The sequence below is a fragment of the Peromyscus californicus genome, unplaced genomic scaffold, assembly GCF_007827085.1.
Source record: "Peromyscus californicus insignis strain IS unplaced genomic scaffold, ASM782708v3 Scaffold_18__1_contigs__length_77618521, whole genome shotgun sequence".
NCBI lineage: Eukaryota > Metazoa > Chordata > Mammalia > Rodentia > Cricetidae > Peromyscus > Peromyscus californicus.
Window position 1 is genome coordinate 28890898 of NW_026294480.1, and position 14022 is coordinate 28904919.

At 40.6% G+C, this 14022-nt stretch overlaps 2 protein-coding genes across 2 annotated transcripts in view; one reads left to right on the forward strand and one right to left on the reverse strand.

The window, feature by feature from the left end:
• The window catches only part of Lmbrd2 (LMBR1 domain containing 2), a 59523-nt gene extending 48457 nt beyond the window's left edge, over nucleotides 1-11066 (reverse strand). The window contains exons 1-2 of the mRNA XM_052743153.1: nucleotides 10852-11066; nucleotides 571-807 (exon numbers count right to left, since the gene is read on the reverse strand). Of these exons, the coding sequence (XP_052599113.1) occupies nucleotides 571-744 (174 nt within the window). The 5' untranslated portion in view covers nucleotides 745-807; nucleotides 10852-11066. The remainder of the gene's footprint in view (nucleotides 1-570; nucleotides 808-10851) is intronic.
• Nucleotides 11067-11199: 133 nt separating this feature from the next.
• The window catches only part of Skp2 (S-phase kinase associated protein 2), a 29610-nt gene continuing 26787 nt past the window's right edge, over nucleotides 11200-14022 (forward strand). Inside the window, exons 1-2 of the mRNA XM_052743154.1 lie at nucleotides 11200-11449; nucleotides 11940-12211. Of these exons, the coding sequence (XP_052599114.1) occupies nucleotides 11406-11449; nucleotides 11940-12211 (316 nt within the window). The 5' untranslated portion in view covers nucleotides 11200-11405. The remainder of the gene's footprint in view (nucleotides 11450-11939; nucleotides 12212-14022) is intronic.

Consider the following 14022-nt stretch of genomic DNA (forward strand, 5'->3'; position numbering starts at 1 on the left):
CAATGATTGGAGAGAGGAGGGATTTCACGGGCGGGGGACATGGAGACCATGATGGGAAGACATGCAGAGATGACAGGCCACACTAGTGGAGACCCATGAACTGTGGACTAATGGCTATGGAGCCCCCATGGGACTGGACTAGGCCCTCTGGATATGGGAGATAGCTATTTAGCTCGAACTGTTTGGGAGACACCCGGGTGGGGAGATTGGGATCCATCCCTGGTACATGGGCAGGCTTTTGGAAGCCGGGTGCCTATGGTGTGGCACCTTGCGCAGCCTTGGTATGACGGGGAGTGGATTGGACCTGCCTCAGCTAGGTGTGCCGGGCTCTGCCGACTCCCCATGGGAGACCCTGATTTGGAGAATGTGGGGATCAGGGGTAGCTTGGGAGAGAGGGCTGGGGGGTGGGAGGAGGGAGGAGGTGGGATCTGTGGGTGGTATGTAGGGTGAGTAGTAAATTTTTTAATTAAAAAAATGATAACCTCACATAGTTTTGTCATTTTAACAAAGCATATTTCAAATTGTATGATTACAACCATCTTTTAAATTGTATCTCAATTTCACTCTTACCGTACTAACATCCAGTGGCAGTATGAAGACAATAAGAAAGCAGAGATACCAAGCAAGCAGTGTTCCAATGATTACAAGTCTATGCTGTTTCTTAAAGTCTCCATATCGATGAAGGAGGAACAATGCCAGAAAAAAGACAAAAACGATCTCAAGTCCTAAAGCTGCACCACTCATTATTGAATGCTCACGATCTCCAACTAATGTGATTCATGTACAGTTCTGGACCATATCTGTTCACTAGACAAGAGAAAAGAAAGAAACGTGTAACATTAACATAGGAAACAACAATTTGGAAATTTTTTAATTATTTTATTAATGTATTAGGAAACTCTTTGGAAAACTGTTGTGTAACTTTACATTGGCCTGTGAATAAGACAAGATGACAAGTTTTTTTTTAATAACTTACTTTTAAAGTATATCTTTAAAATTATCAGTAGGCTGGGTGTGCTAGCACATACCCACATAGGTTAGTACTCCTGCTAGGGAAGGAGGATCATGAGTTAGAGGTCAGCCTGTACTATATAGCAAGACCCTGTCTCATATATATCTATATACACACACATATATATACATATATATCATTTATACATAATGTATTCATTATTCTAAGATATATTATGTATTCTTTAAGTTTCTCACTGCCATATTGTTTTCTTGTTTTTTGTTTTATTTATTTATTTATTTATTTATCTATCTATCTATCTATCTATCTATTTATTTATTTATTTATTTATTTATGTTTTTCGAGACAGGGTTTCTCTGTAGCTTTGGAGCCTGTCATGGACTAGCTCTGTAGACCAGGCTGGCCTCGAACTCACAGAGATCCACCTGCCTCTGCCTCCCGAGTGCTGGGATTACAGGCATGCGCCACCACCGCCCAGCCCTCACTGCCATATTGTATACTGTAAAGATACATATATCATTTCTTTAGGTAGATTAAATGTAATCATATCATTACAATCTTTTATATTCTAATAAAAGTCATACTCATTCTTAAAAATATTAAAAAATTAAATGAATACTAAGATGAAGAGTTTTTACATATTTGAGTATGTTTCTTAATGTTATATAAATGCTAGCCAAACATTTAATTTTTTTTTTTTTTTTTTTTTTTGGTGTTTCGAGACAGGGTTTCTCTGTGTAGCTTTGCGCCTTTCCTGAGACTCACTTGGTAGCCCAGGCTGGCCTCAAACTCACAGAGATCCGCCTGGCTCTGCCTCCCGAGTGCTGGGATTAAAGGCGTGCGCCACCACCGCTCGGCTTAAATTATTTTTAATTTAAAAACTTTTGTATACAATATATTTTGATCTCCCCTCCCCCAATTCCTCGCAGATCTTCACCACCTCCCCATCTACCCAACTACATGTTCTCTCTCTAAAGAAAACAAATAAACAATACCAGTATGCTGTGGGATGGTCTGTATGTCAAATGCTCTGACTGGTCAATAAATAAAACACTGATTGGCCAGTGGCCAGGCAGGAAGTATAGGCGGGACTAAGAGAAAGGAGAATTGAGAGAACAGGAAGATGAGAGGAGACACTGCCAGTCACCACCATGACAAGCAGCATGTGAAAACACAGGTAAGCCATGAGCCACGTGGCAAGGTATAGATTTATGGAAATGGATTAATTTAAGCTATAAGAACAGTTAGCAAGAAGCCTGCCACGGCCATACAGTTTGTAAGCAATATAAGTCTCTGTGTTTACTTGGTTGGGTCTGAGCGGCTGTGGGACTGGCGGGTGATAGAGATTTGTCCTGACTGTGGGCAAGGCAGGAAAACTCTAGCTACACCAGTAAGATAAAGAATACCAACACACACACACAACACATAAAACAAACAAAAACCACGGAGTCTGTTTTGTTGGCCAACTACTCTTGGGCATGAGGCCTGTCCTGAGTGTGACTGATAAATCCTGTGACACTCCATCAGAGAAAACTGATTTTCCCTTTGCCATCAGTGATCAACTGCAAATAGCTTCATGGTTAGGGGTGGATCTTTGTAGCAGAATATTTTATATAAATAAGCTATCACAGAAAACCAGATATTAAGTCTATCTTAGCAAGTTAGACATTTAATAAAGTTTTCTAAGATCATCCATAGACAAGAACTTAAGATTTTCCGAAATAGTCACCAACAAAAACATTCCAAAGTAACTTCTTTGAAACAGTATTCTCCTTGTGTGCTTTGTCAAACTCAACTTTCATGATCAAAGTTTGTTATACTCTACTTTATAGGTTAACATTTTCCACTACTCTGTATAAATCTTACTTCCTCTAAAGAAAGCTACTTTTCTATTTCATGTACAAAGAAGCTACTACTACTACCACCATTGAAAAACTATCTAGACCACACTGGTCAGCTGGAACTTCATCATACAGCCTAGATTAGCTTCACACTCATCAATCTCCTACTGTGAGTTACCTGAATGCTGGGATTACAGGTGTGTGGCACCATAGCTGGTCTTACCAAGTCATTAGTTGTTTTTTGTTTTGTTTTATCTCCAAGTTTTTAAGACATGGTCTTGCTATGGAGCCCAAGCTAGCCTCTAACTCATAATATAGACCAGACCAGCCTTGAACTGGTAACTCAGTATTGAGACAACAATTTTGTTCTTTTTTGTTTGTTTGAAACAGGGTTTCATGTAGCCCAAGCTGGTTCTATCATGAATGAAGTTTGACTACTTCTTCCCTTCACTTCCCAAGTGCTGGTGGATTACAGGCATGTGCCGGCACACCAGCTGGAAAATATTTTTAATTGTGAATGTATAATACAAACATCAGCAAATGATTCCTCACTTCAAAAAAAAAAAAAGGAAAAGACGAGACAATATGTACTTTTTTTTTCCACCCTGAATCCAGGTTGGTAGATTGGTTAATGAGCTGGCTAATAGCTTCAGAGATTCTCCTGTCTCTGCCCCTGCTGCCCATCAAGGGGGCATGTGCCTCTTCACCCAGCTTTTTGTGTGGGTTCTGGGAATCTGAACTTTGGTCCTCACGCTTGTGAATCAGCAACTGTTCCACTGAACCATCTTCCCAGCACCTCTTCTTACTTAATTATAGCCCTGTACTACCTTCTGTAGCTAGACTCCCTGAAAGAGAGCTCTAAGGTATCCGCCACATTTGAAATATCTGTTGAAATAATTAATGAGTGACTACTCTATTTGTCAGGACTTACACTACTTTTCTATTACTGATTAATTCAAAAGCAATTTGAAACTTGTTAAAGCAAACTTTATAAATTAATGTCTACTGCTTTGTACCTTATCAACTTCTACTAAACAGTTTAAATATCATATTTAAGGAAAAAACCTGGACCTCAACCAATTTTCAGGCAACCAAGTGAAGAATAGCACCCTGACTATAAAGAAAGTATACAGCCAAACATCTCCTGTGCCAGAATGAAACACTCGTAAGTATGTTTTAATCTATAACATTTTAAAGGACTGAGACTAAGAAATTGAGAAGCATAGTAAAAATATTAATATGGCAGGTTAGTAACTGATTTTGTTGTCTACTTCTGCCTATTATAGTACTAACCTGCCATATTAGTATTTTTACTGCAGTAATGAAGAACAACTTTATCGTCATAGTTTCTGTGGATCAAAATTCCCAGCACAGAAAAGCTCAACTGAGTTCTCTGCTTAGGATCTCAACACATCAGCAGGTTTACAATTACATTTACATTTACATTCCTCTCTGAAGAAGATCTAAGAATTCACAGTGGGCAAAATTTAGTTCCACTCATCAAGGCTAAGGGGACATATGGAGTCCAAACACTGGATACTCTCATTTCCAGAGATTAAGGGATAGCTCTGTGTGTGTGTGTGTGTGTGTGTGTGTGTGTGTGTGTGTGTGTATACCCAGTATTCTGTTTACTACATTGTTTATTTCTTTTTGTGTCATTATGACACAGGTGAAGTCCATTGAAATTGGAGATTGATTGGGTTTCCCTAACCTGAAAGAATATGGGTTTAAAGTTTGTATCTTTGATCTTGTTCCTAGATTCAAATGAGGAATTACTTTTTAAGTATAGAATGATAGTACGTTCTATGACTACCTATGAATTCCTATAGCTCGTTTTGGTTGCTGCAACTGAATAACTGTTTAAAGGCAGGGAATCTTATTCTTTACCTCACTTAGCTATTTACATATTATAGCTCATAAAAGTAATTGTCAATATAAAAACATCTGGTCCTAGCCGGTGGCGGCAGCGGCGGCGGCGCACGCCTTTAATCCCAGCACTCGGGAGGCAGAGGCAGGTGGATCTCTGTAAATTCGAGGTGAGCCTGGGCTACAGAATGAGTTCCAGGAGGCACAAAGCTACACAGAGAAACCCTTTCTCGAAAAACCAAAAAAAAAAAAAAATCTGGTCCTGTTAACAATGGAACAGCAATTGAGGAATACATATCAAAATCATTTAAGAAAAAAAAATTCCTTTTTTAATTACTCATTCAAGGAAAACCAAAACACAAAGCTGGGTGTGGGGGCACACACTTATATTTCCAGGGCTAAGGAGGAGGAGACAGGTGGCACCCTGGGGCTTGCTGGCCTGCCAGCTTCACCTGGTAAGCAAGCTCCAAAAAAAAAGGGCACTTCTTAAAATAAGGTAGACAACATTGAGAATCAACAACACAGGTGGCTCTCTGGCCTCACTGCTCACACATGCTTGCACACGCACATAAATATACATGTATACACACAAGCATGTGTGCGCAAACACACCCACATACACAAAAGAAATAGCAAAATGGGAATTAAAGATTTATCTACAATGTTCATTTTCATTATAGCATTATATATAAAAACACAGAAGAACTAAATGTTTGCAATAAGTAGTCCAGAAAGTCCTCTGGTCTCACCATTACCAACTGAGTATTTAAGGACAAAGATTTAATAAAACAAAATGTGGTGATGATAGTGCATGAAAAAAATGGTCTCTACTCTCTTCTTTGTGCCTTCTTGTATATGTGTGCTTTTAATTTTTAGTAATAAATAACAGTATTTTGTAATTAAGAGTTATTTTAAGGTCAATATTATATGTAGGATTAAATATACAGACAATTAAAGTTTGTATTGGATGTTACAACTCTTTTAAAATATATGTTTTACAATATCTTGGAAAACCTGGACTTAAAACCATAACTGTGTAATTTATGCAATGTAAGCTCTTAAATGAAGATGAGCACCTCACACCTGTGGCTATAAGGATCAAATATGCATAAAACACTAATGAAGAGTTCCAGACACAAGCAGGTTCTGAATATGTGCTAACTGCTTACCTCTGCGGTCTTCTAGAAAATACCTACTTGCTCCAATGGTCTCAAAGCATTAGCTTTGCTCTCAAAAGTTGGCTTTCCTCAAAAAAGTATATATAAGGAAAGCAACTGTATTTTACTTCTCAATCTCTGTGGCTACAATAACTTCCAAAGTGTATCCTTATCCCTTTGTAAGAAATGAACCTGGCTCATAAAGATTATTGCTCCCTTGCAATATTAGCATTATTTCCTTCAGTTTGCAAGGTAGCTAAACAATTCTTCATTTGTATGCTGGCAAGAGACTAAACACAATTCAGAACCATGTCGAGAAGGTGCACCTAGCACACCAATGCCAGACAAGAAGATGTCATTCATTTAGGCACATAATCAGAGTGGGTTAATTATTACAGATCATTAGCTAAATTGTAACTGTGTGTAACCCTATGAAAGATTTCAAGAGCCAAAGAAAAAAAATTGCCTTTGATTACAACAAAGGTTGACTTATCATATTCTTCAAACATTAAAATAACAGGTTTGGGGAGAAGATGTTGGTTAATATTTGGAAGCATCCTAGTTTTCATGGGTTGGTATTAACACTATAGTAGCAAAGTTGATTTTACTCAAAATCAAAGTGCCAACTGACTTAATTGATCAAATTTTAGCACCTTACATGTAGTCAGATTGTACAATTCAAAACGCCAGGTCCAAAAGCCTTAAATATTTAAAACCCAACTTCATTTTCTAATGATCAAAATAGTATTCAATACTATTTTCCAATGCCTTTATAGCCATCTTGCTAAAATTAATGGTTCAGGAGTGCTGTCTTCTATGTAGATTGTGGCTGATAATGGTCATACAGGCTAAACTCACTGTGAAAGAAAAATTTAAAAGTTAAGATAATTTTGTAATTTGAGGAATTCCAAATGTTCAAAAACAGAGAGGGAGCTCAAACAAAAGAGAATTGAGTTAAAAAAAAAAAAAAAGAGGAAGAAACCAAAGCAACCAAAGAAACAAAAAACTGACAAAAAAAAATTTGTCGAACACCAAAATTCTGAAACCAATAAAAAAATTTTCCCATCAAAACCTAAGGATTCATGAGAGTTGGTTTTAACTTATGCTTTTATTCCAGGCCTTGAGATGCTACACAAACTCTCCACCACTGGGCCACTTCCCAGTTGCAGTATTAATTTAAATTAGTATTTTAACTCAGATGTGATATAATGAAAGCTAGACGATAACTCAAGATGCTAACAACAAGAATTAAAATGAGCAGAAGAAGTAGTGAAGGATGAAAGATAAAAGAAAGCAATTTCCAACTACTAATAAGAAATGCCTTAGCTGTAAGTATTATTCTCATGGTTAAAGATTTCATGGCTAGAGCTCCATTTAGAACAAGAGCACAAATGACAATTTCACTTCAAAACCCAAAAGTCAGAATGGCTTTGCTCTTGTTTTGGTCCATCTAAGGGAGGAATTGACAAACCAGGTGACAAGGATTCCAAGGTGTGGAAGCAAGAGGCACAAGCAGATGACTCATCTTTGGCAAGGCTGGAAGGGCTGAATCTGCAAGCAGGTCAGTGGGTAAGGAGAACACTAACCTTTCAACAAACCCTTAAGGATTTCAGCTGGAGAATCTATAAGAATTACTTTGATATCCGGAGACTCCTTTATAACAAAGTAACGTTTTTACAAAGGAACTCTAAGATTGGGTGTATGCTTAGGATATTACACTGCACATTATTTGTTTTGTTGAATTAGTCCCACGACCTAGTGAGGAAAGACTATTAGAATTCTTGCTTACTAAAGGAGAACATGGCAGAGTGGATAAGTAGCTTATGCAAGTTCTCACATCCAGCCTGTGGCAAAACATCCAAACTGAGGCATCCTGACCACAGAGAATGGATTTCAAGTTCATGTCTCATCTCCAATCCAGACATCCTTTTAAAACGCATTTTGTTTTAAATAATCTCTATGGTTCCGTTTTCATAAAAAATAAATTAAAAATATTCCCCTATTCTTTTTCCAAGATATATCAAGACAGAATGCTAAAATAAAAATAATAATAATAATAGTATTTTTTTACTTTGTGGGTAATTATTTCATTTAGACTACAGTAGTTTTGTTTTGTTTCTAATTTTCATGGGAGAAGTACAAAGTAAAACAGAATAAGAATCTTTTTGTTATTGAGCTAACCTGCCCATTACAAATCATTAAATCAAAGAAAATTCATGATAACTTTAAAACCAAGAAAGAGAAAGGGATAGTTATGGAATTTGATAGGCAACTGAAAACAACTTGCTATAACTGTCTCCAGTTCTTTGTTCCCCTAAGCTAAATAACACAAAGAAATTTTTAAATTTCTCTCTATGATGCAACACTGCCATTATGCTTAACTGTATCTCTCTGGCTATATTTGATTTTCAAAAATAAGATCAACTAGCATTGAATAGATGGCTACATAGACATAGTTATACACATGTATGTATATACATGCCATATATATGCACACAGATATCATGGCCAGTTAGGATTGTCAGTCTTTTCTAGCCTCTCCTGGGCCCTGAAAACATTGCTTGCCTTGTAACTATGCTGTGTTTTTAGCTGCATAAAGGACACTGTTAGTGCCTTTTCCAAACATCTCATGTTTCTCAATTTATAATGTCACTTTGTATTCTATTTCAAGCTTCCAAAGAGCACTAGATATTATTCAACCTAATAATATTTTCAGTTATAAAAAATATGATTTTTCCCAGACCCAGATTAATTCTAATGCTAAAAATGTTTTAAGATTTATTAAAATGAAATGCAATATGTGTTGAGTAAGAGTAAATAAGATTAATCAGAAAATAAAATATTTTACATTAGCAGCAATCACAATGTAGTCCTTTAAGAGACTAGAGTGCAGTTTCTACCTAGTTAATAATCTCAATCATCAATGGACAGAAATCCTCTATCAAAAAGAATCATGTGTGCCAGTATAAGCCTTAAAATTTTTTACCATACTAAGGAAACAGCTGTGAGTAGAAGAGATGTCAAAGAATAGTTCCATTATCAAGGCAAAGCAGAGGCTCCTAATTTCAAAGTTGATAGGCTTTCCTTGGTGTCCTAGAGAGGGCCTTGTGTCCACTAATTTAAATACCCTATGCATTCTCTGGTAACTTAGCTAAATTCAGAGCTAAACAAGGTTATATTTTATGTTTAAATTTAGAAATATCTCATCTATTATTCCTTCTCACCTACAAGGTCTTTATTTGATGCGGCCTTTACTAATTACTTTATATCTCAACATTGTTTATTAGCATGGTGTAAAACTATTATTGTTGTGTTGTCTTTCATGACTTTACAAGCTCTGTCTTGTTCACTCTCCCTAAAAAGAAGACTGCATTTTTTTTTTCCTAAATGAGTTACAATAACAGAAGGGATGCAGGTCAAGAGAAGGTAAATGTGTTTTTCCAAAGTAACAATAGGTAACTTTTCAGAAGGTCTCATTTTAACACACTTTCTTACTGTAACAGTTGAATGAATGAATGAACTATGAATATGCGTCATTTTCTTACTTTCTTTTTTGTTGGGTGGTTTTTGAGACAGGTTTCTCTGTGTAGCCCTCACTGTCCTGGAACTCGCTATGCAGACCAGGCTGGTCTCGACCTCACAGAGATCTGCCTGCCTCTGCCTCCGGAGTGCTAAGACTAAAGGTGTGTGCCACCAGGCCAGGTCAGATCTCTTTTTTCACATAAAATCTTACTTTTAAGAACTAAGGGTTGCCGGGCGGTGGTGGCGCACGCCTTTAATCCCAGCACTCGGGAGGCAGAGCCAGGCGGATCTCTGTGAGTTTGAGGCCAGCCTGGGCAACCAAGTGAGTTCCAGGAAAGGCGCAAAGCTACACAGAGAAACCCTGTCTCGAAACACCAAAAAAAAAAAAAAAAAAAAAAAGAACTAAGGGTTTATGAATTCCTTCCTGTGTCAAGAAATAATTGACGCAAGGACCATGCTAGAAACAAACACACACCAGAGCCAGAGGGATTTAATTCCATTATAAAATGCATCTTGAGCCGGGCGGTGGTGGCACAAGCCTTTAATCCTAGCACTCTGGAGGCAGAGATAGGCAGATCTCTGTGAGTTCGAGGCCAGCCGGGATACAGCGTGAGTTCCAGGAAAGGCACCAAACTACAATAGAGAAATCCTGTCTCGAAAAACCAAACAACCAAACAAAACGAATCTTGCCCCCCGCCCCCGCCAAAGAAACACAAGGGCATGTCATCTAACATACGAACCAATATTCTTAAGTTTTTGATGAAGCTAGCCTGCTTTTTTTCTCAACTTTATAAATCCTCTTCATTTTCATTGGACTTGAAATGCATCCCCCTACATTCTCCCCTGCTGCCCTGGAGTCACATTTTCAGCGGGTTGCACACTTGAATTTCGCATGGTCATTCTAATCTAATCGCCCCCCCCCCCCCGACCTCTTCAGAGAGCCTAAATAAGCCTAGCTTTTAGGCAGAGATTCAAAGAGAGGTTATGGGTTGAGTCAGAAGCACCGTAACAGCTTTTCAGGGTGGTCTCTCGCTGCAAGCCTCGCCTCATCATCGCATTCCCTTGGTTGCCACCTGATCAAGGAGACAAGAGGATGCACGAGGGAGGGGAACCACGGCGGGCTCCTGCGGCCCTAAAAATCAAACCACGGCTTCTCTTGGAACTGCTTAAAAAGGCTTTCCACGCGCACGTTATCTGATTCGACCCTCCCAGTCCAAGCCCGTGGGGTGTGCGTCGTCCTCGAGCCTGTTTTATAGGGGAGGTAAGGATCGGGTCCACAGCCAGTCCCCCAGGGCCGCCCACTGCCAGGTGGAGGAAGCAGACGACTGGCTGGAGGGCAGGCGTGCCTGCCACCCGCGGGCCACCGAGATGGGCCTGGCGGCCCCCTCGAGGTCTCGAACCCCCGCACCAACCCCCGCCCAGTCCATTTCCGCCAGGCTGGGCCGGGACCCCAGACCCGGGACGCGCCTCACGAGCCCCCCCTCAGGCTCACCGTGGGATCTCGCCAGACAGCGTCTGCAAGGGACCGAGAAGCTTCGCGTCCGCCGCAGCCTGCCGCGGTCAGGGACCCACAGTCCGAGGCGACCGCGGCGGTGGTCACCCGCAGGCCTTGTGGGTTCCGGCGGGGGGGGGAAAAAAGAGAAAAAAGCCGGACCCAGTCAATCGGCTGACATTGTCCCCCCAGCCAGCCTGGCTCCGCCCACTTCCGCTTGCTCGTCCTCTCCCCCACCCCCACCCCTACCCCCTCAATCCCGCCCTGCGCCGCGGGGGGTTGTGGGTATCCGGAGGGTTTGGCCAAAAAAAAAAAAAAAAGAATGGAGGAAGTAGGAGTAAACCTAGGCGGACTGCGAGCCAGGCCCAGAACTACAGTTCCCAGCAGGCGACGGGGCGCCAGAAGGCGGCTGCTGGAGAGCGGGATGCAGAACTCCGCGCGCGCGGCGGTGATGGAACGTTGCTAGTTCGCGGGTCCGGCAGCTGGGGCCCCCGGGGATCGCTCGGCGCCGCGCGCTGGAGCCGGAGTCTGGGAGACAGGCAGGTCTTCAATTAATGCACACATTCAAAACCCCTGAATCCGTGGACGCAATGCACAGGTAAACGGATTGCAAAAACGGGCAAAGCATGAATGAACCGTTTGGAATTCTTTTAGGCCGCAAATGTTGCTTCTTGCTCAAATATTCTTGTTTTGTGAATGGTTACTTAGCCCCTTTTTTTGAAGAAAGTGGATGGATGCATGCTTTAATGAGAATGTGTGGCTTTCGCTTTGGCTTCCTAATTAGGTTTTCCTCCCACTGTTTTGCATCATGGTATGAATGCCGTCCCTCTTTTTCCCTCCACGGGAAGAAATTGTTGAGGCCTTCTGCGTGACCATAAATTCCAAAGCCTTTCGAAGTAGAGTGTGTATGTGTTTCCGATTTTCTCTTTCATTCTTGGAAACTCGCTGCAGGGACGTTAAAAAAAAGGCAGTACTGTTGCTTGGTGTGACTTTTCTACACTGCATGCTTGACGCTTCTTTCATTCCTACCTTGGAATTACTGCGGGGTGTGCTTTCAAAAGGAATGGGGAATGTGTGCCCTTCTGCAGGAAGCACCTTCAGGAGATTCCGGACCAAAGTAGCAACGTCAGCACCAGCTTCACGTGGGGATGGGATTCCAACAAGACTTCTGAACTGCTATCAGGCATGGGTGTCTCTGCCTTGGAGAAGGAGGAGGTGGACAGTGAGAACATTCCACATGAACTGCTCTCAAACCTCGGCCACCCCCAGAGCCCTCCAAGGAAAAGGCTAAAAAGCAAGGGCAGCGACAAAGACTTTGTGATCATCCGTAGGCCTAAGCTCAATCGAGAGAACTTTCCAGGTAAGTAAGGCATGACCACTAAAATTCAAATTGTGTAAGAAATGGATTGAACTGTTTTGTTTGAACTAAATTGATGGAACTATTTCCTTGTGGGATCTTTAGGATGGGTACCTAAAATTGTCTAATTTTGAAGTGTTGCAGTGTAATGGAAATCAGTTTTTGAAGTCTCCGGAATCCTGGTAGGTCTTTATCTTCTGGTCTCCAATTGACTAGAAACTTTTAACCCACGAGACAGCATTCCTGCCCTTTTCCTTACAAGGGAATCTCCCTGCTCAAAGTCCACTCAGCACACTGATAATGGGAATATAAGCAAGGATCTTAGAGGATTCCTTTAGTCTCTAAAGCACTGCTTAGTACCAGAGTGAACTTAATATCTTAAATTAGGTTATTTGTAGGCACTTTAGGAAGGTAAATGTTGACCTAAGAGGAGGAGACTTACCTCCCTACTCCACTTGCAACAGGCCCTTTAGGGGTGTTGTGTTTCCATTAATGTGGCATTATAGTGGTAGTCATAGAACCCTAAGACTTAGTGTGATCCCCACTCTTCCCCCTATATCCAACTAGTCATTGTGTCTTAACCTCCTGCATGGCAAATGATCCAGCTTTCATCATCTCTTCCTGAATTATTGTAATGTGTTTATAACTTCAGCTTTCTCCTCAGTTCTGTCTCCTGGAGATAAAATGAATTGATTAAAATAGAATTTACTTTAAATTATTCCCTTACCAGTGACTCCCATTCCCTGATTTCCCAAGCATTTTTAAATAAGTGCCTCCAGGATAGATCAAGACTCAAGGCACTTACAGTCATAGGGTAAATAATAGTGTATTGACCTGAGGCATTGTCAGATTTTTTGTTTTTGTTGTTTTTTTCGGTTTGGGGTTTTTTGTTTTGTTTTTTTGTCTTTTAAAAGAGTGATGTGGCAAGTATTTGCTGAGAACACACTATGGTTTCCACAGTATAGTGCTAAGTATACAACAGTGAGCAAAACACACACACGTTTGAATCTTAGAACTTCCCTTCCATTGAGGAAATACTATAAACACAGTGGACATGCTATTTTATGTAACGTGTTAGGCCGTGGTAGCTCAAAACAGAAAGAGATCAAGCTGAGAGAGAATGGAAGTCCTGAAGTCAGAAGATAGACTGCAAACTGGCTAGTGACTAAAACCCTTAGCTAGATGATAGACTTGCAACCTGGGTGATAGACTGCAAACTGGGTATTGACTAAAACCCTTAGCTGGACAGTGACCTTTAAGCAAAGGCAAGGAGGGGAGAGAGCAGGAGTGTGTCATGAAAATGTCTCTTGGTGGAAAGAACCTGAGGCAAAAGGAACAGCCATTGTAAAAGTCTAGATTAAACAATGCACCATGGTGTAAAAGTAGAGTAGGGAGAAGTATGGCACACTGGTGGAAATGAGTAGTTAACAATTTACCTCAGTGAACCCCCCCCCCACACACCCTTTTTTGTTGTTGTTGTTTTGAGACTTGGTTTCTCTATGTAGCCCTGGCTATTTTGGAACTCTAGACCAGGCTGGCCTCTAAATGATCCACTTGCCTCAGTGCTGGGATTAAAATTGTGGACCACCACCCCCCTGCCCATTGAACCCTTTGGTTAATGTTAAGACTTGTTAAGATGTGGGCGAATGATAAGCAGTGGTCAGATTTGGATAGAGTCCAAATGTAGAGACAACAGAATTAGAAGGGTGTTGAGATTGTCCATGGAAGAGGTAACCAAAGTCTACTAAATGGAAACTGGGTGAGCGATGAATGGATAAACAGATTGAGGAAAACATCAAAGTGACGTCTCGCAG